A 24,038-nucleotide genomic window follows, 5' to 3' on the forward strand; every position below is an offset into this window, starting at 1 on the left:
TTGGCTACACACATCCATTTCAGCCTTGGATTTGCTGATCCTCATCACCACCACTTCCCACACACCTGGACCCTCATCATGTCTACAAAATGTGTTCATAAATGTTACGAACAGAACAGAACCAGGGACAAACAGCTGCCCTGGTGGTACAAATACAGGAATATAAAAATATCCAAAGGTTAAAGTCTTACTGGATTAAACTCAATCTGAACCAAAATGACAGAACATGTGGATTTAAACTGACTGTACAGCCAGGAAATACTTGTTCCCATGGGCAGAAGCATCTGACGAGAAGGATTCACACTGCTGCAGTTTGACACAATCCAAAGGGACGCATTTCACTCTGAGTACACACTGTGCCCGTGTCCATCCTGACACTGGCGTTTACCTCAGGGAGCCTCAAGGGGTGACGAGATGGTGCTGCAGCGCACAGCAGATTGTCTCTGTAGAGACAACGTTCGTTTTACAGCAGATGTCTAACAAGAAGAAAACATTAACAATCTGCTTTTGCATCGATTTAGCAGACTGTTACCATAAACTGTACGACTTCATCTCAGCAACCTAATATACATTTTTGTACACTTTTAATTTTCCATGTCAGCTGGAAAGGACACATAATTGATCCTTCTGCTGAGGATTAATCACAGCTAATTTATGGGACTGTGTTTAGCAGATGCAGCGTCACCTTATTTGCATTCTGACAGCCGGCTTTGATGCATGGCAGCGTGTTGGCATACACACGCTGTCCTCAGCAAATTGCCTGCTAAGTAGCTTCAGGACGTCAGCAGTCACCCCTGACTCTCTGTGAGTGAAGTGTACACATTTTTCTAGCCTGATTTCTCCAGCGGCTCACAAACACAAACCGATTCTGTCATCAGGTGCTGCAATCCAGCTGGCTTCTGCTCTGACGCTGTCAATCTGATGTTTTTCCCGGCTTTTCCTGCCTTTCTAGTGCCCAAAGGAAGAAAAGCACAGTGAAGTTTCTCCTGCGAACAATGTGTCACCAACCATTTCTTTCAAGATGAAGCCTGTTTGTCAGCTTTAGTCATCACAAAGTCAGCGTGTTTAGTATGATTTTGCTGAGGTTTGCTCTGGAAAATAAAACTTCTAAAATCCTAAATCAACAAGTATTTCTTATAATGCTGATCAAATAAGAAAACCTATAAATTAGTCATATTTTTTTAATTATTCATGCTGTTACCTGCGGGCATCTTTGTGGACGTGAAATTACCCAGTCATGTTTGACGAGAGCTGGCACGAGCTGTCGATTATTCACAAAGCAGGAATCTGAGATGAGGCTAAAGCAGCATGTTAGTATTTAGAGGCTTCCAGACAATGTGGCTGCAAGGAGGACAGATTCAAGACGAGGTTTCACACGTTGGTGAGACAGAAGGGCTGCAGGCAGTGTAGCAGACTGTCACCAATGGTGCTCCACTCAGAATCTCCTGCAAAAACACTGCAGTGTAAAGCTAAAGTCAAAATCATAACTTTTTAATAAAAATGTCAAATAATTCCATAAATACTACAAAAAAGTACTTATCCCCCTTAAAGGTCATGTGTGTGAAATTCATATAAACCGTGGGGGGAAAAATGCGACTCTTTAGCGCCACGCAGTTCAGAGTAGGTATTGTGGCTACGGTGGCCCACACAAAAAGGCAATATCTCCAGCTTTCACTCCAACCATCAGGTTCGTTCTTTATGAAAAGCATCTCTTCCGTTTTGGCTTTTTGGTCACATGTTTAAGATCAGTGTTTCAAAAGAAGTAATTGACTCCTACACTTAACTGGTTGCAGTAACCTTGGTGACAAAAACTACAATTAATTGTGATAACTAGAACTGGGTGAGGAGGAACTTTGTCCCACTTTCTTTAGCAAAATTGTGTTTATTCTGTTGGAATAAATGGATGAATGACCTGTTCAAGGTCAAAGGTCAGGCATTCACCTTCAGGATTTTACGGTAGAGAGCCGATGGTTTCATCACAAAGTAACCGAAGCAGCAAAGCAACAACAGACCATCCCACTACCACCACCATGTTTAGCTGTTGGTATGGTGTGAGATGAGTTACACAGCAATGGTGTTGACCTAGCGACTCGATAGGGAGCCTAAGGCTGGGAATATACTTGCTTTTTAACCTTACGTTGATGCAAGAAGCGCCTTGTTCGCATATTTGCTGCTGCATGCAGTACTGGAGTTTTCCATGAGGGGGCAGATTAGAGAACTCAGACTGGACAGAGTACCAGGGTTTGTAGGGTACAGCCAAAAAACATGGCCTCAATAGAAGAGATCAGTAACTGTTTAATTTTCAGATCACGTTAAAATAAATAAATAAATAAATAAATACAAATGGCAGCAGTGTCATAGATAGAATAAAAGACCTCTAAACCGGAGGAGTGACCGTGGCGACTGTGTCTCGCTCGTTTTGTCAACTCCCCCTACTGGGTACTCGTATATTGCAGCTTGCAAATACATTGTGTTAATTTCAGGGGGAAGCACACGACAACGTTTCAAATAGAGTCAAATTACGCAAGGCAGCCATGATAAAGAAGCGTACGTATATTTAAAAGCGAGTATTTTCCTGCCCTAAATCATGCTCATCCACTTCTAGTCAATGGGTACCCCTACTGTCAGAAGTAAATGAATGGGAGGAGTTATTTTCTTACCCCGTTTGATATGTGCCATGGATTTCACATATGATGGTCGTGAATTAGACACATTTTGATGCCAGGAAAATGCTTATTTTTCGAACGATAGCAAAAATTATTTTAGGCTTTAGATGAAAAGCGACAAAATGGTCTACGAATACTCATCTCACCAATTGACATCATCAAACAAGAAGAGGACAATAAAAGCTCTTGTGAGCTTTGAATCCTTCTTCCAGGATGAAAGAATTGTCAAACGTGGAGAAAACTACTTTAAATCTGGTCATGTGGTAAGTAGCTGTTATGCTGGGGGAGAAGAGACGTCATATATGCAGTGTCTAATTTGTAGTCATTCTAATCACAAATTTTTTCAAGCTAATAAATCTCAAAGAACGTAACAGGCATAGTCGAAACACACACACACAATTACTTTTCATTTAAATTGAAGTACAACAGTGATTCAGGGCATAAGGCAATGAGCCGACTAGAAGGGGAGGAAACTTGGCTCCCTATTGATGCCCTGCATGCATAACAATAAACCCATAACTTCCCTAGCCTTGGATTTTTCTTCTTTAGTGATCAGCATTATAAATGTTGCAATGTCAGATGGCTTACCAAGCGCTTTGGAAAGTGCTTTGGGTGCTATATAAATCCAATTTATCATTATTATTATTATTATTATTATTATTACGAAAGCCAGCCAAATGAGCAACCTGTTCATCCTTGACAAATTGCTACATCAAAAAACATGTCTATAAAAACAATAAATAGTAATGAAAAAACAGCTAAAGCAGAAATTTCAAACAGCAGCAACCTTGATGTCCTGACACACGGCCATGTGGGACACCCTTCAAACCAATAGTATCTGCAAAACTAAACTGATGACATTTTGCGTAAAAATAACATCAGATTTAGAAATATTGTCCTGTGTTCATTCAAAAAATACTCTAAAGCTTAGAAGTCGTAAAGGGTTATTGCCGAGGATTAATTCCACACTGTAACTGTAAGGTTTATTTAGCAGATTAATTTTTTAATAAGTTTACTTATAAAAAAAATGTTAGATTTTAAAGATAAAATACATTTTTTTTCATTAAAAATAATACCTCTTCAGCAAGTTATTCTTCAATTTCTATATTTGTATTGCTATTAGTCAAATATTTGTGACTAATTTTATCAACCTGGCTCCTTAGAACTGAGCACATCTCTGTTTTAACTGCGATTAAACAAAAGATGCATAAATTTACACCTGAACAACCATATTTCTCCCACTTGACAGACAGGCAGCACCATTAATCCACGCACTCACTCTCGTGCTTGGTGGTTCCCCAGGTGTGCCGCGGGACGCCGGGGCTCTTGATGATGGCTCTGCCGGCAGATTTCAGCGCGTCCATCCCGAGATGTGCCCGCTCTCCTCCGGCAGGTGGATGTCTCTCAGCCTCCTCACAGCAGGGAGACAAAAACACGACGGTCGATCCACTCGACGTCTGATCCGCAGCTGAGACAAAGAATGAAGTTTCTCCTGTCAGTCTTCTCCTCCTCTGTGTCCTCCTCTACAGGAGCAGCTGAAGGCGCACGCGGGGAGCCTCGCTTCCAAAGTTAAGGGCGTGTCCCAAACCTCCAAGTTCTGTGGAGCTGCTCTCTCTCTCTCTTATTCTTGTGGGATTGAAATTAATTTATCTTAACCATTTTATTTTACGGGCTTTTACTTTTTATGCTGATTTTTAACCTTCTTTTTGTCTTGTAATTTATTTATTCATTAAATGAACGTCTTAATTTAATGCGTTCCTGCTTTATTTTATACTATGATTTTTTATTAGGATGAACAATATGTTTTTCTTTAAGTGCATGACACAATAAAAGGTCAGCGCACCTTGTATGTTTATACATTAGCGCCCTCTAGTGCGCAAAACCTGCTGTTACATTGTTGACAAACAACCGAAACAAATGACGTGAAGAGCAGTGGTGTTCAATACTAGCCTTCTAAGGCCACCATTCTGCATAGTTTATAGGTTTATCTGCTTCCTAACACCTGATTTTAATCAGTGAGCCACTGTAGAGTTTCTTCTGACCAACACGTGGCACGAACCACTGGATTTATCACAGAAAGTCCTTATTTAATCCATCAAACTTGAACTTTGAAGGTGGCTAATTCAAAATGGCAACAATGGTATTAAAAAAAACACAAACACAAAAGTGGAAATTTTGCTTTTACAGATTTTGAGTTCAAATTTGATGTCGTTATAGCTAATGTTGAGTTAGAACACTTAGGTAGAGCACTAACGAATTGACAACGTTTTAAAACTCTTTCAAACAATAGCTATAACACTGCACTTGGATAGAGGTTAATTAAAATTCAGGAAATAAATCATTGGATGTATCTAAAACTGGTTTTGTTTTGGAATATTAATTATGGACAAAATAAGCATTGCTTCAATCCATTCCTATTTTGATTGTTCCATTTCATAATCTATATTTGTACAATGATACTACTATCATAATGTAAAATAAAAATTAATTCATTCATTATCCTGATTCAAGATGGCCACCACAACATTGACATAAAAAGCCAGATAATTTAAAAGATATACCGAGATTAAACAGGTGTGTTTGTAACTGAGAGTCAATCCAAACACAAGTACTGAGATCTATGTTTTAAATTAAATTAGCATTTTACCATTTTAATCAACCATGTGTCTGTAAGACACAGCTTAAAGCTTTAATAGCAGATCTGAAAAACGTGCTAGCTTTTAAACAAAAACAAGGTCAAAGCCCCCCCCCCCCCCCCCTGTTGGTGATCATTACTGGCCTGCGTCTGTCTGATATGGGAACCTGCCAGAGGAAACAAGAGAGAGCTAAACACTAATCGCCGTTTTCTAGGTCCAAGCGTCAAATGGTGTTTTGCTTTTTGAGACTGTCCTAAAGTTGAAGCGGTAGCAGCCAGCTATTTCTCCTCTGATATTATTGAGGGGCAAGCCTTTCACACCAGTGGTGTTCTGTAACTAAATGCACTGAAAATGTAGGGCCCAAGTAAGTGCAGGAGTACGTTGGTTTGGTGAGACAGGCAGCCGGATGGTCCAGTCGTTGGTTTTGGACCGAGCCGTGTTGTTGGCGTGTTTTTTAGACAAATGCGAGAAAACCACTTCATTTATTTTTTTCTTTAAATCTCCACAATTCACTTATAGCTGTGTAGCATCATGAATGTCCTGTTTTTGACCTAAAGGTCATGATCTGCTGCGTCTGCTCGAGCAGAGACATAAAGTCTCTGACAGCCTAATCTACATGAGATAGTGGCCAAGGTCTTTCATGCACTCTGCTCATCTGAACTGCTTCACCTTTGTTACGAAGACGAAGACCTATTTTGATAAACACATAATCAACAACTTTGTTATTACCAATAATAATGTGAGCCCAATGTTCAATCAATCTGTGAAATGACAATGTTATTACTTGATATTATAATCCTGTGATCAGTAGTATTTTACAAGTAATTATAATCTTGGACATTTACACTAGACACTGATGACACGTAATGCTAAAGTCACACGACACGTTTTCTTTTGTCTGATCCAATCAGAACCTTCGTTTCTGGATAGGCGTGGTTATCTGTGGTGTTTGTATAAACCCTCTTTTGCATGTCAAATTCTGATTCGCCAGTAAACCAAAATATGACAATTATAAAAACTATCCCATGCCACCTTTTCTTTAGTTCATAGCGTTCTATAGAAGTCTCGGACCGGCCATCCAGACTTCCTCTTCAGCCAGAAAGAACCTCGACAAGCTGGATAAAATCTGTTGCAAGTTACACCTGACCGCAACAGTTCCTTCAGAATAAAAGCTGAACCTCATGACCCCTTCAGGGTCTCGGAGACGCCAGTGATAACCTGTCGTGACCTGGAAGCATTCCAAGACTAGTTTGGTCGGCACCGCCGCTTTTCTACCAGCTTCAGTACCAAGGAGGGTCCAAGAGGACCTCGACATTCTGGATCCAATGAAGGCTTCCCCTGGGGTACGTAGACCTACAGATGGCGTTTCATTTGTGTTATAAATATCCTACTAAAGTTTAGAGCGAAACATTCACTCCCACTCAGAACTAACTGCTTCTCCGGATCCGCTGGTTCTGAATAACATTCCACACACACCCCATCATCGCACATCTCACTCCTCCTTAGTCCATCAGTACACAGAGTGTTTCAGTTAGTCTTGTTTAAATTGTGTAGAAATAAATTTCTTAACTATTTTAAACCTGACTCTCTTTCTTTCCTTGGAGTTAATACGAAGTGTCGCTTAATCCCTGCAATAAAAAGTTCTGATCTTCTGGTTAAAATATTCAAAGATCCATCAGATTGATATTTCATATTTCTATGGAATCTCACATTTTATGGTTCATAAGTAAGATGTAAACTACCCATCCTTTACAGCTGTATGTTAAAATGTTGCTAAGAGGAATGAATACATGTTTTTAAGCTAGCTTACATTGCAGATTTGCCTATGTAGCATTAACACAACTTACATTAAAGACATACTAAAACATGTTTAAGCAGCATGGTGTATACTTAATTTATTGGGTTGCTATAAATCGACAAATTAGGAGGTGACATTTAAAGTGTACGGTATCCATAAAAAGGTTCAGTTATTGCAAGGGAACTAAGTTGTATTTGGATAGAGCGAACATCACCAGATACAACCCCATTTCCTGGTAAAGAACACATGTATTCTGCAGTTGTCCTTCATGGTGAAATCTTTATTACTTTTCTCCCCAAAAACCCAGCAAAGGTTCTCACATCCAGTCCAAGTTTCCCTTTACAATCATTTCACACTGAGGAAGCTAAGTGATGTATACTTGTATATTCCTACCAAATCTTCTAGAATTGATAATAACAGTTTAGCCTGTGAGGGCATGCTGCTGCTGCCATTTTGATGCCTGTGACCAGCTTCTTTAGTTTATACTCTGTCTATACAGCAGCTACACTGTGTGTGTGTGTCTGTGTGAAAAACTCTGTGCATGTCCTATAATGTTGAAACACAGCAGTTATACAGCTGTGAGGTGCTGCTCCAATGTTTTCTAGCGGTGCGATCTCCCCTTCCTTCTCTAAAAAGCTGAAAGCTGCACTTAAACAAAGCAAAAACTGTATTTGCTCCTACCGTACTTTCTGTTGTGGAAGACTGTGGGGTAAATTTATAATACCTTGTATTTATAAGCTCTCTTTTCCACTTTGTGAGTTTCCCAGAGCAGGTCTGAGTCCAATAAAGAACGGCAGCTACAGGCGTTCTGTAAATGGTCATAAATTCATTTTTTCATGGGAGTTGTTCCACCAATAGTCAAAGAGTGCAACATGCGTCATTGGTTTAAATCTTTGACTTACAACATGGCTTGTGAAACATTTTATACCAAGCCACTGCCAGGGCAGTTTTTGATTCCTTCTCAAAACAAATCATGCTACTTGAGGGAAAAAGGAGGTAAGATGGCTCAAAGAGGATAGCTAGATGAGGTGATTTGAAGAAGTAGGTTTAAAAATAGAGGGAGAGTAAGGTAGTTTTGGGGGAAACAGTGTGAACTAGGCTGCTAATATTCATTTCTGTCTCCTTCAGCATCTTTATTTTATAGTCTCATGCTCAGTCAAATGTTCATCTTTTTCATTTGCTCTCACAAATCTCGCAACGTCCTTAAGAGGGCGGAGCGTGAAGGCATCTGGTGGGAGGACCCATCGCTGAAACTGATGACTCTCAAGTCCATCTGATGACAGGTCAGCTCCAAAATTAGTCTTCAAACGTGAGTGGGACCTACGCTTAGGGACCTCATACATCAACCACCTCAAAGACAGGAAAAACGGTGTCTTCGCTTCCTCCTGCTTTTCTTCCCAGTTTCTCTGCTCCATTCCGATCTTCCCCCCAACTTCCTCGCCCTTCTTGTCGTTCTCCCACCTCTGAGGCACATGGGTAGTCTTGGGGGTGTCCCAGTGACTCCGCCGACAAGCTTTGACTGGACAGGATGCTACTTAAACTGGATTGACAGGCACCTCTCGGATGGGTTTCAATCTCCACGCAAACTTCAATGTTAGTCCCTTCTCTGCAGTGAAAACAGAGAATCATCGTTAGTGGCTAAGAAAACTAACCCCTTCTTCACAATGGAGGCATCAGCGGCGTGGAACGGCAGCATCAGCTCTGAGGACGTTTGCAGCTGCAAACGAAACTGTCAGCAAGGTAAAGAGAAACCTTTTCTGTGTTTTAAAAAATAACCAAAAATGGAATTGGCAGCGGAACGGTTTACTAGCGAGTTTTGCTGTGTGCCAGTACACACCGGGGGAGAGTCTCAGCCACAGAGCGGCTTCTGCACCGCGCTCTTTGTTTGACTCGCAAGATCACAAGATCCCTCAAAACTTCAAAGGTCACAGTTTGTTTTTGCCATCCGGCAAGAAATAAAAAAGAAGACAATCATGTTTGATCATGCTGCTTGATGTCATTAATGATGCTGTACCTTTCCACTTCCATGATTACAGCAATGAAAAACACCGCTGCACTTCTCGAACGATGCAGTGAGTAAATGAGCAGTTAGGTCAAATGTATTAACATAATACAAAATTGCTGCAATAGTCTTATTTTGAAAATTATCAGAGGTTTGACGCTGTGTGATTTCCTGTCTCGCCCTACCTTAACTGTGAAAATTGACATGTCCCAGAAGCCATTTGCTAAAAAATAGAACCCAATCCGATCTTTAGCGGCGTAGTGCGACGCACCTCAAAATTTCTGCATCACGGCTGGTTTGAATCACCCCGATAGACAATAATGGATTCAAACTGAAGTAGCAACGTTCTGCTGTTGTTCCATGTCGCTGATATCTCCAGTGGGGTGAAAGTTCTGCAACAAATTGCATATCGTACCTTAAACTGAGGCCCTGTGTGTCTTCAAGCTTGCTGTCAGGCACAATAAAAACCTCACAGTCAGAATGGCTGTCCTGTTGGGTGTAGCCACGACCTTTAGCAGCTTCATCCAATCCTGTGTATCTATCTAGTTCAGGAGGTCCAGTGCTCGTACTCGGCAGGACACCGACTTCCTGTACACTGACTCGGACCTCCTGCAGACTGGTATCACTGAGCTTTGGGTTGTTCTGACCCGTCCAATGATCACTGACTACATGAGAGAATAGAAGGTCTATAAGAGAAGTTGAAACTCCATCAGATCAAGCAGGAATCAGGAGGGAGAATGTGACAATGCAGGCATTATAGGGGTTGGAATCCTTGACTTAAATGACAAACTGATGAAGTTTTGTACTCACAGTTGGCTAAGTCTTCTAGTTGTATTTTGTGTGTTTCTGGAGGTTCACCCTGTGGTCGACACCAGCCGTTTCTGCAAAGTGACATGGGAACGACTCCGTAGACGTAAGTCAGCATCAGCGGCACACCCACTCCTAAAAACCAGCAAATATTTATAAAAAGAGTTTTTTACTGTGTTGCCCAAACTAGATGTTGCGTTATAAATTCAGTTAAGTTAACTATGCAAGTGGGGGAGGTCCTCAGAATCTGTCTGTCTGCTAAGAAAGACATAGAAAGGCACTCAAAACCCCGTCTTCATAAACCTTCAAAAAAGCACATGGTCAATGATAATAATAATTAGGGGTGTGTATTGGCAAAATCTAGCGATACAATATTTGTCACAATACAGATGAAACAATGCGAGATATTATGATACTAAAAGCCAGACGATATTTTCATTTTCATATTTTTAAAACTGAACTGAATTGGAAAACTCAGGCGCTTCCAAGACACATCCAGCGTTATCCCGAGAACTCGATGTTCCGCCAGAATGTGATCAGTGCTGCCACCTAGTGGTTGGTGTTTCAATTGTACCAAACCAAAATAAAACAGTAAAGGTTTGCATGTAAATTCTCAATAAAATTTTGATACACAGATTTTAATTACAATTACAAATATATATATATATATATATATATATATATTTATATATATTTAAAATATATATATTCTGTATCATAATATGAGTTATTGCAACATTTCAGTGTATCAAAATGCTCTTACGTCCCCAACTTCATCATGTTATTATTATTATAATTATTAATTATTATTATGCAAATATGGGTTTTGTAACTTCAAATGTTTTAAACTAAAATATCAAGCATGAGTAAAACCATCTAAAATCCTGACTTATTTGGGTCTTTTGAATTACCATCACATTACACCACTACAACACAAAACTAACACAAGATGGATCCCTTCTTTTCAGATTGTGAACTGGAAACAGCAAAGTATCTTTAAATGCCTGCTTTTTGCCATTTTAAGTCTTCGCGTAGGTGCATTTATGTTTTAAACACAAACAACATCAAAATCATAAACCTCATAAACCATTAGCAGGATTTCATGACATAGTTTTGAGAAAACAATGATGTTTTAAAAGATGTCCTTTGATTTATTGTCAGCATAACAATACAACACGTCCTGTAGTCAATAACCGCACAATGGAAGTCACATTTCTATTGTAAAGTTTGATTTACACCCACTGTTTTCCCGAACTCTCTCAAAAATAACATCCCTTGAACGTGGTGATCAGCAGCGTTGCTACGCTTGTAATTATGCAACTCAGTACCATGATAGGAATTTGGAAACACAAAGCGGAGTGCAAAACAAACAAAGGGGCATCATTAGCAGAGCCAGAACAACTGAGTCGCTATTGACTCAGCAACAGGGTGAGACCAGGGCAGGAGAATGAGTCAACCAACCAAATGGTTTATACAGGGAGATGAGCAAATGTGTTGCAGTGTCACCTTTGACTAAAAGGAGCATTACAACAAAACATCTGAAAGAAAAATACAACAGCTGTTGTGAAAAAGAAGGTAACAGGATATTTAAAGACTGCAATCAATGCTATTACCTTTTATGAAATTACGATAATTTTTTATAAGAATATTGATGATGTTAAAACAAAAACCATGCACAGCATACATTAATTTCCTGTGCTTTGTGCTCAGACTAACACATTAAATGAAGAGTTTTCCTTACCAACAGTAACAGCTGCTATGACCGGAGACACAAACACTGACATCATCACTCCACTGGCCACGGTCAAGTAGTGCTTACTTCCTGAGATATTGTTCTTCTTACAGCGACCGTGAACCTGAAAGGCAATAAACGAAGAACCAATTATTTTTTGTAAATATACGTTGTTCCTTTTTGCTGTTCTCCATCAGAGCGACCCTTTATCCACGTCCATAAATGTATTCATGTATGTAGAAGGGAAACAAAGACATTTACTGTGAAACCAGAGACAGCCATAACACAAAGACATGCATTTATGCATTTAATTTTAGTTACAGATCTGTTTTGCTAAGATTTTTTTATCATCTAGGTGTTTTAGGTTGGTAGAAATCCCTCCATTCACAACTTTTAAGCATGCAAACATTGGCTTACTAGCTCATGATCATAAAGGACCATAATTAAAATGATCTATTTTAGTGTAATGCATTAATTAATCCATCTATTCTGATATGAGATGCAAGGACGGTCATTGCTGTCACTGACCTTGCGGCCCATGTAGATTGGTATGCCTACTATGATGACTGGGATGGCAATGCCAGCTATGAGGGAGATGACCACGGGCGCTCCGAGCAGCATGCCCACCTGCCACAGAACTTTGCGGGTCTGAGACCATGGCTTCTTCCCCCAAAAGGTACATCCTGAAGGACTGAGACACACAACAAACATGCACACACAAAAATCTGTTTAAGTAATGTGTTTTAATTTTAAAATGGAAAATCCCGGACGAACCCCCATTTTGTCACAACCTGGCTTATGGATAAAAATAGCAGTAAAATACATTTTTGTGAAACTCATTTCAAAATGAATGCTTTCAGTGGTGTAATTCAAACTGGTACAGAAAACCATGAGACTGACGAATGGGTTTGTTTTACTAAACCAACACTATGCTTGTAGAAACACAAAGAGAACCTAAGGCCATTGCTGTTTCTCAAAGTGTGCAGCTGATTTCTGACAGTGCATGTCACTTCACTTTGAAAGCCCTAGTGAGGAGGGGGATTATAATGAGGTATTATGAAAGCACTTTGCGGTTCAGAACTAGCAGATTTGCTGCCCCATGCTAAAAGCTTTGCTCTTTTCCAGAGGGTTCACTGCAGTTTAAAGAAAGGACAACAGATGGAGGAGGAGAGTTGAGAAGACAATGGAGACTGGGGGTGTAAAAAGCCAAGCTCACCAAGAGTACATTCATTAAAATTTCAAAGATATGTATTTTCTTAACGGCCATGCTCTGAGAGACCAGACTGCAAGCTTTAGTTCTAGCTGGCATTCATTCAAGGTCTGGATATTTCCAGTGCATTCTGGAAAATGAGTGCTTTAACATTGTATGGGACAGCAGTAGTTCAGGAGGTAGAGTGGGTTGTCCAGTAATCAGAAGGTTGCAGGTTCAGTCCTGGCTCCAACCAGAGAATTCTGCTGTTGTGTCCTTGGGAAAGAGACTTAACCCACCTTGACTGCTGGTGGTGGTCGGAGGGATTGGTGGTGCCAGTGCTCAGCAGCCTTACCTCTGTCAGTGCGCCCCAGAGCAGCTGTAGCTACATCGTAGCTCATAACCACCAGCGTGTGAATGTGTGTGTGAATGGGTGAATGACTGACTGTGTTGTAAAGCGCCTTGGGGAGTTGTAGAACTGTAAGAAGACGTTATGCAAACACAGGCCATTTACCATTCTTCTTTGTTGTTTTCCTCTCATTAGGATGCGTATAAGCCAATGCTTGGGTTAGCATTAGGAGTAGCTCAGGCTAGCGCAGTTCTGCAGTTAGCATTACCTCCACCGATGTTTATATATTGCTGACATTTAAGAAAGAAGAAAGAAGAAGAAGAAAATATCAATTCTATAGGGCCTCTCAAGATAAAAACCATGAGGTGCTTCACAAAAACAAAAAATGTAAAAATGTAAAAAATAATCTAGAAAATGGTTAAAAATATTTTTTAAATGAGCAAAAAATAGACAATTGTGATTAAAAAATGTTAAGAAAGAGAGAGAGTGAATAGGAAAGAGGGAAATCAGTGGATCCTGAAGAAGGTGGAATTGGCGGGGAGAGCATAAAGAGAGAGTGGTGAAGCCTTCTTCACCACTCTCAAAAGCCAGCTTGAACAGGTGAGTCTTCAGCTGCTTTTTAGAAGAGACCACTGAGTCCACTGATCTCAGGCTCAGGGGGAGAGAGGTCTAGAGTCTAGGGACCACAGCAGCAAATGATCTGTCACCTTTGACCTTTAGCCTGGTGCTGCACAACCAGTAGGCTTTGATCACTGGACCTCAGGGACCTGCTGGGGGTGTAGGGACTAAGAAGATCACCAATGTTAGATGGTGCTTGTCCATGTAAGGCCCTATAGACCAGAACCAGGATCTTGAAATGAACCCTGAAGTTGACTGGCAGCCAGTGAAGCTTGAGGAGAAGCGGGGTGATGTGGGTATGTTTGGAGGACTTGGTCAGAAGGCGAGCACAGGCGTTCTGAACCACCTGTAGACGGTTCAGGGAGGTGCTGCTCAGACACGTGAAAAGAGAGTTACAGTAGTCTAAGCGTGAGGAGATGAAGGTGTGGAGAACTGTCTCAAGTTCAGAGCGGGACAGAATGGGACTCAGCTTAGCAATGTTCCTGAGATGGAAGAAGGAAGAGCCAAAAAGAGAACTGACATGAGAATCCAGGGTGAGAGCTGGGTCAAAGGTCACGCCAAGATTCCTGACGGAAGGTTTGGTGTGAGAAGCAAGCTGACCAAGAAAGTCTCTGACTTTGGGAACCAGCTTGTCTGGGGCACAGATGAGGATCTCAGTCTTATCTTCATTCAGCTGTAGAAAGCTCCCACCATCCAGGTTTTGATAGAGTCTAAGCAGGTGTGTAACAGCTGCAGCTTAGACATCTCATGGGGCTTAAAGGAGATGTACAGTTGGATGTCATCTGCATAAAGATGGTAGGAGATTCCTTTGAAGGAGCTCAAGATGTGCTGAAGAGGAAGTAGATAGAGGAGGAAGAGTAGAGGCCCCAGCACAGAACCTTGTGGGACACCATGGGTAAGAGAGGTGGTGGAGGACCTAAACTTGGAGACGGCCACAGAAAAGGAGCGCTCAGAGAGATAAGAGGAGAACCACTCCAGAGCAGATCCTGATAGGCCTACCCAGTCTCTCAGCCTCTCCAGTAGCAGGTGATGGTCAACAGTGTCAAAGGCTGCAGTCAGGTCCAGCAGGACCAGAACAGAACAGCCCCCTGCATCACTGTGAGTCAGAAGGTCATTAGAGACCCTAAGAAGAGCTGTTTCAGTAGAATGAGCTCTACGAAAACCTGACTGGAAGCTATCATAGATGTTATTTTCATCAAGAGCAGCTGTGAGTTGTTTAGCCACAACCTTTTCCAAGATCTTGGAGATGAACGGAAGTTTAGAGATGGGTCTGAAGCTGCTATGGAGAGAGGGGTCGAGACTCGGTTTTTTAAGAAGCGAGTGGATTACAGCATTCTTAAAGTAAGCAGGGACCTGACCAGAGACCAGAGAAGCATTAATTATAGAGAGCACGCTGGGACCGATGGACTGAAAAGCACTTTTAAACAAAGATGAGGGTAAGATGTCGAGGGGGCGTGCAGAGGTCTTCATAGAGTTAACTAGTTTGGTTAACTCAGGCAAAGAAACAGGAGCAAAGCTATCTAGGATGATGGGCCTGGTTGGAGTCGGGAGAGGCAGCAATAAGGCTGAAGGAGAGATGCTAGATCTAACCTTATTGACTTTGTCCACAAATAAAGACAGAAAGTTCTCACAGTCTGCAACAGAGTGGATGGAAGCTGTAGGAGGCAGGAGAGACGATGCTGCTGATGGTGTTAAACAGCACCTTGAGGTTCCCTTTGCTCTGGGACACCAGGTTGGAGAAATAGGAAACCCTAGCATCTCTGACTGCAGCGACAGTAAGTATTTTCCCTGGCGATAGGGGGCAGTACATACCCAAATCGTTAAAAGCAAGTATTTTTTTTGTGTTCGAGTAAGACCTTATGAACGGATGGCCATTAGGGTAAAAAAAAATCCCTAGAAGCACAATATTGCACATATGCAGATTAAAAGGGGGGTGAAGCTGATGACATGTTATACAAGCTTTTCTCCAAACCAGTTCTCCAAGGCCATTAGAAAATGACGTACGTGCTAAGGAAAGCCGGTTAGAAAGTTTTGGGTAGGTCACAGACTTTTGTGTGTGCTACATTAGGCACCTCAAGCTGCCTACAATCAACAACTGTTTTACAGATCTCATAAAAATCTAAATGTCATACACAAGTAGCACAGCTGCAGGGGGAACTGCTACCATTTCATTGTAAATAATCCTACCAATACTATATTGAATTTCAGTACTATGACAAATATGCACAATCATTGGTGAGCTTAGCGTGATACCTGAGGTAGTGCACATCCGTAATCTCCTGCATACACAGCCAGCAGAACTGACAGGCACACACAGTGCAGTTCATGCGGTTACAGCTGCCGTCATTGGTCTTCATGATGTAAGCACCACAGCGAGGGCATGCTTTGATCTCCTCTGCATCTGCGAATGAGTTAATATGACAGAAAAACTTTTTTTGCATTCTTTACTAAAAAAAATATCATTTTATTTGCTGGGAACAGAAATTTCCAGCAATCTTCACTGGTTGACATGAAGTCAAATCTGACAATAAACAAATGAATGAAAAGACTACTTGCAGGAGAAGATTTCGGAGAATAAATTAAAGGATTTTCTAGTCTCACCTCCACCAGCATCCTCGTTGAATACATAAAGCGTGGAGGCATCGTTGCCCCCTGAAGTATGGCGAGCTCGCTGACGCCGAGCCTGGTCACACGTCTGGTTGGGGTGCCAAAGCTGCCGACAGTGGTAGCAGAACTCCGTGTCGCAGCCCTGACGGCCGCAGCTCAGCTTGGGACACTCCGCACATCCATATGCTATCACTGCATAGCTGAAAGGATTAAGTAATAGATGTATATAGGACAGTGCATAAAGGTGTGTGTAAATACACAGATTACATGACATGCTCCATCTCGAGCTTCTGTTATGGAGAAATTCTCTTTGTGAGAAACGAGAACCTAATTTGTGAATGATAAGTTCAATACTAAAGACTTCTAAAGCATATTTAATAACAATATAATTACCTCTAGTTGCAAAGATTTTGCAGAACCATTAAGCCTTACATTTGCTTCAGAATGAGACCAGTTCATTAATCTTTTTATTTTAGGGGACATTTTACAGACGTTCTTTATTCTTTCTGAAGGTGATTTGAAGATGAACTTAGTAATTTCCACTCATTTTCACTGTAACACCTATTTTCATACAATAGTGTTTTTGTTTAACCCATTTAACCTTGATCTCTAAATCATTGATCATAAAAAAGTACCATTTTCCCTAATTGTAACCTTGCGCAACAAAGAGGCACGTTTGGTTTGACTTTTTTCAAATTGCATTGACAAACTGTACCACATTAAGTTGAGTAGGTGGTTACATTCAAGAAACGGAAGGAAAATGAATTTAAAAAGCTGCAAAAAAAGGAAAGACCTTCACAATGTAAAGACAACGTTTGCTGAAACCCACCAAAGGGACTGCTAAAGTGCTGTACTTTACATCCTACCTTAAGTACAAAACACAGAATATCTACTTTTTCTTTGGTTTCAATTTCCCATGGTCTGGAAGTAGATGGGTGTGACTTAGGCTTCCTTATGATCTTTCTTCTACTACACGATGATCGTAGAAATGCTATTAGCATCAACAGTCTGGTCAGTCTTGTAATAGATTAAATCCTCATATTTATGGGTCTTTCGTCACCAACACCCACTGTGACCATGCACACAGCACATTTTTATAGGCTTTCTCATCAAGGGCTGTAACTTGTTTCTAATTCATGTAATGCAGTAGTGAACCAATGCTCCATATGGGTTAAATCACAGCTATTTTTGTCCCAGTTTCTCAATGGAGGAATATTTATGAATGAGTCCACCTCTTTAGGGATGAAGGGGATGTTCAAGATCAATACAGGAAGTTGTCAGATTCAATAATTAGTTATTTGAGGCTCACACGGGATCTTTTTTAAAATGATCTTATCATGGGAAAGATCTGAGGAGAGACCTGATAAATTCTTGGCACAATTTTCCGTATTATGTTTATGTTTGTTTATGTATTTAGCAGATGCTTTTGTCCAAAGCGACTTACAAGTGATAATCGGCATGTTGCCCTTGAGGCTAACAACAACAACAACAACAACTTGACATCAGTCATGGAGAGGAGGGAACAAGGAGTGGACAGTAGAGAGGGGGGACGGGTGCAGGGAGGGTGCTAGTTAAGAAGATGCTATCTGAAGAGCAGGGTCTTCAGGAGTTTCTTGAATGTCGAAAAGGAAGCTCCTGTTCTGGTAGTGCTTGGAAGGTCATTCCACATTTGTGGAACGATGCATGAGAAAAGCCTGGATTGTCCTGAGCGTGGTGTAGGCACTGCTAGCCAACGGTCCTGTGATGACCGGAGCGGCCGGGCCGAGACGTAAGCCTTTGCAAGAGGATTCAGGTAGATGGGAGCCGTACCATCTCGGACTTTGTATGCTAGTGTTAGCAATTTGAATTTGATGCGTGCTGCTAGCGGAGCTCAATGAACAGAGGGGTGACGTGTGCTCTTTTAGGTTGATTGAAGACCAGACACCTTGCGTTCCCCGCTGCATTCTGGACCATTTGAAGAAGTCTCACGTGTGGAGCGTATTGAGTCAGACTCACCATTTTTATTACCCAGTCAGGCTGAATAATGAATGAAGAAAGGTAATACAAGTAGCTCAAAAAGCCACTAATGCCCACAGTTCCTATGTAGAGTTGGAGAAACCTTATAGATGGATAACCAGTGTGTGGAAGTTTCACCAATTAAAAGCCACATTTCCACTACTGGAAATCTGAAGTTTTTCTGGGAGGGAGGAAGGTGACATGGAAAATATGATGACTCGGTCCTCTACACTGTTCTATCTCCATAAAAAATCAGCACTTTCACAATGTTGCTAAGATGTTAGCTTATCGCGACGGCTTCAGCGGTCAGTGACATCACTAATCAGCTCCAAAAGACGTTCAAGAACATTAATGACAATTTTCACAATAATTTAATCTATTCAAGGGATATTGAGAGCGACCATGTGCCATAAAAAGCCGTACTCAATGACCGGAAAAATGAATTGCAGCGCTTTGGGGGAATTTGCAACACATTCTTTGGCATTGGAAGTTTAGTAACGGCGACTTCAACCTCACCTTTTTTCTTTTCCTTCTATTCTGCTTTACCAACCATTCTTCCAATTTGACAAATGCCGGTTGTTAGGCAACGTCGGCCTGCTGATACAAGAGTTACAACCAGTTACCACTCAATGTCCCCCCCCCCCCCCCCCCTCAGTGACTCTACCGGGTCATTTACGAGGCCATAACCCAGTTCGGATACTACCAGTACTCCCTGAAACGGCCCAGGAAATGGTCCTTTTGGGCCGCACCGGTAAAAAGAGACACGCACATGCAGTGAAGATTTGGTAAAATTGCCGACAAGTTTCAAATGGCCAAACAAACATTTCCTTGCTAAAATGTATGCATCATCCTCATGGCACCTGGATGACTAACCTAATGTCCCTTTTTATGGAAAGTGTTTTTAGAGCATTGATATTTGAGAGGAACATGGAAGCTGAAACTGAATAAACACAAAAACACCCCCTAGAGGCTAGCTGCAGAACGCGTTTTAAGTCCCGCCCACCTGACCTTACGTTTATTCTCATCCGTTCTTGCAAAGTTTAATTGTAATTAGTTACTTAATGCTTGAAAATACAACATGATTTGGTCCTGACCTGCAGTCTGGAGCAGGGCACCAGCGTGTATCTGGATCAGCAGCCAAAAACCGCCTCAGCTGGAACTCCTCAAACCTTTCCAGCAGAGCTCGGTCATCCAGGATGGTGCAAACATCCAGTGGGGTCAGAGTTTCAGGGCACTGTGGGCACGCAATGCTCACTCTGCTCTCTGATATTTCGATGCGAAGGTACTGGCGGAGGCAGTCGGAGCATGCCCTGTGGGAGCAGGAAGTGAGTCGTGGAAAGTGGACGCGCGGCTGGCTGAGTAGGCACAGTGGGCACTCCTCCAGATGTTCGTCCAGCAGCTGCTCCTGGCTGGATGAAGAGAGGGAGAGGACACCGGTGGAGCCGCTGCTGCCTCCACCCACCTGCTCCTCCGTGGTAGCCTCAGCCACAGCTGGTGGGCCCCCTTCTTCTCCTCCCTCTGCTACGGAAGCTCTGGATTTTCCGGCATCTTCTGCCGTGAGGCTGATTTCCTAATAAAAGCAACAGAGAGGACAAGCTTACAAACTACTTTTAGTTTGGGGTTCTCTGTTGTGGGTGATGGTGGCACAGGAGTTAAGTGCTTGCCCCATAAATGGAAGGTTGCGGGTTCAAGTCCCGCTCAATCTGTCACTGTCGTCCTTGGGCAAGATGCTTAAGCCACCAAGCCTGCTGGTGGTGGAGGGACTGGTGGCGCCAGTGTACAGCAGACTCACCTCTGTTGGTGCGCCCCAGGGCAGCTGTGGCCACAATGCAGCTCATCACCACCAGGGTGTGAATGTGTGTGTGAACGGGTGAATGACTGATTGTGTTGTAAAGCACCTTGGGGGGTTCCAGGACTCTAAAAGGCGCTATATCAAATACAGGCCATTTACCATTGCTGTCCTGGTGACCCCATCTGGAGATGGATGGACATTTAGATGGACAAATTATTTAAAGGGGAATTATTATGCAAAAGTCCCCTTTTTTGCTGCAATGTGGGTCTCCACTGCCTCTATAAACACTCCAAATGTGAAAAACCCCGACTGTCCATTTTCTGTCAGTGATTAGTTTAGTTAGGATATTGAAGCTTCTCAGCATGAAGCAGCCTAGCTGGGGGATGGGTGGGCGTGGCCAGCTTTAGCTTGTTTTCTTAAAGCAACATTGCACTAAAACAGCTCCTTCTGGAAGGTAGGGCTGGGCAATAAATCAAAAATGTATCATTATCAAAATTTCTGACTTTTATCAAGATATGTCTCCCCGTGTTAATAAAATTGATAATAAAAAATGAAAAAAACGTTGATGTCCCTTTAAGAAGCTGTACCACCTGCAGTCACGTAAAAATGTGACTCAACATAATACATATGACAGCTCCATCTAGTGGACAGATTTCTGTTTCTGCGTATACCTGTAGTTATCATCCATTTATCGTTATCAAGGTTAAAACCTCAATGTATCGTGATATTGATTTTAGGCCATATCGCCCAGCCCTGGTGGAAGGTGCTGAAAATGTCATGGTAAAAGTGCTGAAATTGCTTAATGTAGGAAGGATTTAGTGCAATGAACTTCATGAACGTGTTTTGTATCAACAAAATCGTATCGTCTGAATCTGTGTGCATATCTGTCTGACGTGTTTTTTGCATATCAAAGCTATCCTCTCTATGGAGGGTAACTCTGAAGTACCTTTTTTCCCTCCCCCTGACTCTATCCTCATATAAACCCTCTTGATCTATAACGGTAGCGCGACTCGTGTTGCGAATGACCAGTCACCAACTCTTGTCATGGGTCTATGTATGTCTGATCTTGGAATTGTGTGTACTGATATTGAATTTCCCTCTGGGATTAATACAGTATTTTTTAATTGAATTGAATAGAACTTTTATGAATTAAGAAAAAGTCATAATATGTTACCCTTAAATAAACAATAATGGAGCTGGGAAATACTTCATGAGATAAATCCAAAGGAATAATGATGAAGAATGAACTTTCTAAGACAAAAACCAACAGAATCCTAAATCCCACCTGCTCTGGATGCTCACTCGGGGTCAAGGTTATAGGCACTTCCTCTCTGGGCCAGCTCTCCACAGGCTTCTCTGGCTTTGGCTCGGATTTGGGCTTACGGCTAAAGAAGCTGAGGAAGCTTAGGGGCCCCGCTTGCTGTTTGGGCCTCTTCATGTTCTAGGACGAGAGTGGGTCAACGACCATGTGCTGGTTGCAAAAGGTTGAATGTGTGTTGGACTTTGTTCGTGTGTGGGTGGACGAGCACTGTGAGAGCTCTCACGGCTCAGGGTCTTGGAACTGGATGAACATTTCTCTATGTGAGCGAAGAAGCGTGGGAGGGATGAAGGGGGAGACAGCGGAGAGGAGGTAATCCCTGCCCGAGGGGAACATTGCTAAACTGGAACTTTTCTGAGAACCAATCATGTGGTTTACTTTGTCTCTCTTTTGCCTCCACCTCCGCTGGAGCTCATCAGGTGTAAAAATAGTCCCGGACTGGTGGACTGGTCAGTGTTTATTTGAGTTCTCATTTGTAGTGACGTCCTTTTTCCTGAAAATGAAATAAAAATGCATAATTAACTTCAGATTTAGACATGATTAAGGTACAGAAGACAAGCTCTCATCAGCTGACCTCATATAAAATAAAAGCCCCACACCTTCTGCAGAATAAATCCCTTCCGTCTCATTTCAAAAGTAAACGGTGAACCCTGAGAAATCCAACAAGGGTTTTTTCTTTGGTAACAAACAGCTGTAAATGTTCATAAATGTATAAAAGTGTCATCTTAATGGTCCAGACCAGAAGAATTTGGGGATTATGCAATGAGAAACTGTGGAGGGATAAGAAGGGCTTAAGGATCTGGTCAGTTCCATTTTGGACAAGCTGCAGACGATCCAGACGGGTAGAAACAGAACAAACACTTTTGACAAATAATTAAAAATGACAGATTATCATCAAAGATCACCGCAATTTTTTAATGCTGGATTTTAATAGTGGGGCATGATGGCAGAGGAGCCAAGTACCCCATAATCAGAAGGTTGCAGGTTTGAACCCTGCTCAGCTTGTCATCAATAAGCAAGACACTTGACCCACCTTGTCTGCTGCTGGTGGTCAGAGAGACCGGTGGTGCCGGTGTACGGCAGCCCGGCCTCTCTGTGAGCTCCAAGGCCGCCGTGGCTACAATGTCAGTGTGAATGTGTGTGTGCGTATAGGTGAATGACTGATTGTGTTATAAAACGCCTTGGGGGGTTCTAGGACTCTAAAAGGTGCCCTAACTCAATTGGAGACAAAATCAAAGTTTCTAATAACCTAAGGAACCAAACTATCTTGAGCACAAACAAGAACCTCGTTTCCTCATTCAGTTTGAGAATGTTATCCAACAACAAAAATGTTAACATTTAAACTCCTTCATAGGGTGGAAAAATACAGAACCATCTGGAACAGTTGATGATTTTACCTTCATCTCCTGATGTTCTATAAGTCTGTCCAGTGATATTTTACTAACACCTCTACCTCTCCAGCAGGCAGGGGAGGTTTTAGACCAGCATGGGGGTGGGGGGTGGGGGTGGGGGGGAAGCTGCAGCTACATTGTAGCTCATCTCTACCAGTTTGTGTGTGTGTGTGTGTGTGTGTGTGTGTGTGTGTGTGTGTGTGTGTGTGTGTGTGTGTGTGTGTACTGTGAATGACTAGTTGTGTTGTTGTAGAACCCTAGAAGGTGCATATATCAAATAAAAGCCATTTAACAACAATTCAGTTAGTTACTTTAGATAAAACAGCCTTTCAGTTAAACTACAATTCTTACATTTTTAATGCGTTATCAAAGTTTTATTTTTTTCAGTGACATGAAAATATTTGTCTCAGCATCTCTTTTCAATTTCAGATAAATGCATTCACATGCTTTAGTTTGTACATCTCACATTTGATGAGCATAATTAACTAGTGCTGCACTGATTTGGATTTTTGGGCCGATACCGATATCCAATGTTAATATCACTGTTATGGCCGATAACCAGTATTACCGATATACCATTAATGCTTCTAAAATCAGATTTTGTATAGAATGAAAATTATTAAAGCTGAATTTACGTTATTATGTACACACACCACTCACATTTACGGTTCTGAGATGATTACAGTCACTGTCACATGAATAAACAAATGCGCATCACCTCCCTCATCCTCTGAAACAAAAAAATAACATATACCGTATATCGGTATTAACAAAATATCAGCTGTTATTATCGGCCCAGTTGTATTTATTGGACCGATAACGATATGTTAAAAAATGACTAACATCAGCTGGTACCGATACTGATGCCGATATATTGTGCATCCCTATGATTAACACACATAAATCTGTACTTGTTGATGTTTAAGCTCCGCCCTCAGCAGAGGGGCCATGGGGGGGTCCAAGCTTGCTGTCTGGGTGGCACTGGCCCACACTGGACCCCTCCTAGAGCCACCCCTGCCAGCTGGATTAGAACTTTCTTCAAAAACCTGCTGTTTTAGATCACATCTCTTTAATTTACATCCACTGCTGGAGAATTTGCCAGGTGCCAAATAAGCATATAATAAACTATATAGATATT

At 41.7% G+C, this 24,038-nt stretch overlaps 2 protein-coding genes across 4 annotated transcripts in view; both read right to left on the minus strand.

Moving 5' to 3' along the window:
• The window catches only part of si:dkey-71h2.2 (low density lipoprotein receptor adapter protein 1), an 88,100-nt gene extending 82,716 nt beyond the window's left edge, over positions 1 to 5,384 (minus strand). Inside the window, exon 1 of one of the 2 annotated variants that reach the window (XM_054747874.2) lies at positions 1,202 to 3,934. In XM_054747874.2, coding sequence (XP_054603849.2) covers positions 1,202 to 1,211 — 10 coding nt within the window. In that variant the 5' untranslated portion in view covers positions 1,212 to 3,934. The other variant, XM_015947144.3, reaches the window with a different exon arrangement.
• A 1,975-nt stretch (positions 5,385 to 7,359) lies between these two features.
• si:ch211-278j3.3 (E3 ubiquitin-protein ligase RNF19B) overlaps positions 7,360 to 24,038 on the minus strand; it is a 31,704-nt gene continuing 15,025 nt past the window's right edge. The window contains exons 2-10 of one of the 2 annotated variants that reach the window (XM_015947148.3): positions 21,477 to 22,002; positions 19,494 to 19,969; positions 16,399 to 16,604; positions 16,051 to 16,198; positions 12,170 to 12,332; positions 11,651 to 11,765; positions 9,913 to 10,044; positions 9,518 to 9,767; positions 7,360 to 8,706 (exon numbers count right to left, since the gene is read on the minus strand). In XM_015947148.3, the coding sequence (XP_015802634.1) occupies positions 8,436 to 8,706; positions 9,518 to 9,767; positions 9,913 to 10,044; positions 11,651 to 11,765; positions 12,170 to 12,332; positions 16,051 to 16,198; positions 16,399 to 16,604; positions 19,494 to 19,969; positions 21,477 to 21,629 (1,914 nt within the window). In that variant the 5' untranslated portion in view covers positions 21,630 to 22,002 and the 3' untranslated portion in view covers positions 7,360 to 8,435. Of the gene's footprint in view, positions 8,707 to 9,517; positions 9,789 to 9,912; positions 10,045 to 11,650; positions 11,766 to 12,169; positions 12,333 to 16,050; positions 16,199 to 16,398; positions 16,605 to 19,493; positions 19,970 to 21,476; positions 22,003 to 24,038 lie in introns of both variants that reach the window. The other variant, XM_015947146.3, reaches the window with a different exon arrangement.

The sequence above is a fragment of the Nothobranchius furzeri genome, chromosome 2, assembly GCF_043380555.1.
Source record: "Nothobranchius furzeri strain GRZ-AD chromosome 2, NfurGRZ-RIMD1, whole genome shotgun sequence".
Classification (NCBI taxonomy): Eukaryota; Metazoa; Chordata; class Actinopteri; order Cyprinodontiformes; family Nothobranchiidae; genus Nothobranchius; species Nothobranchius furzeri.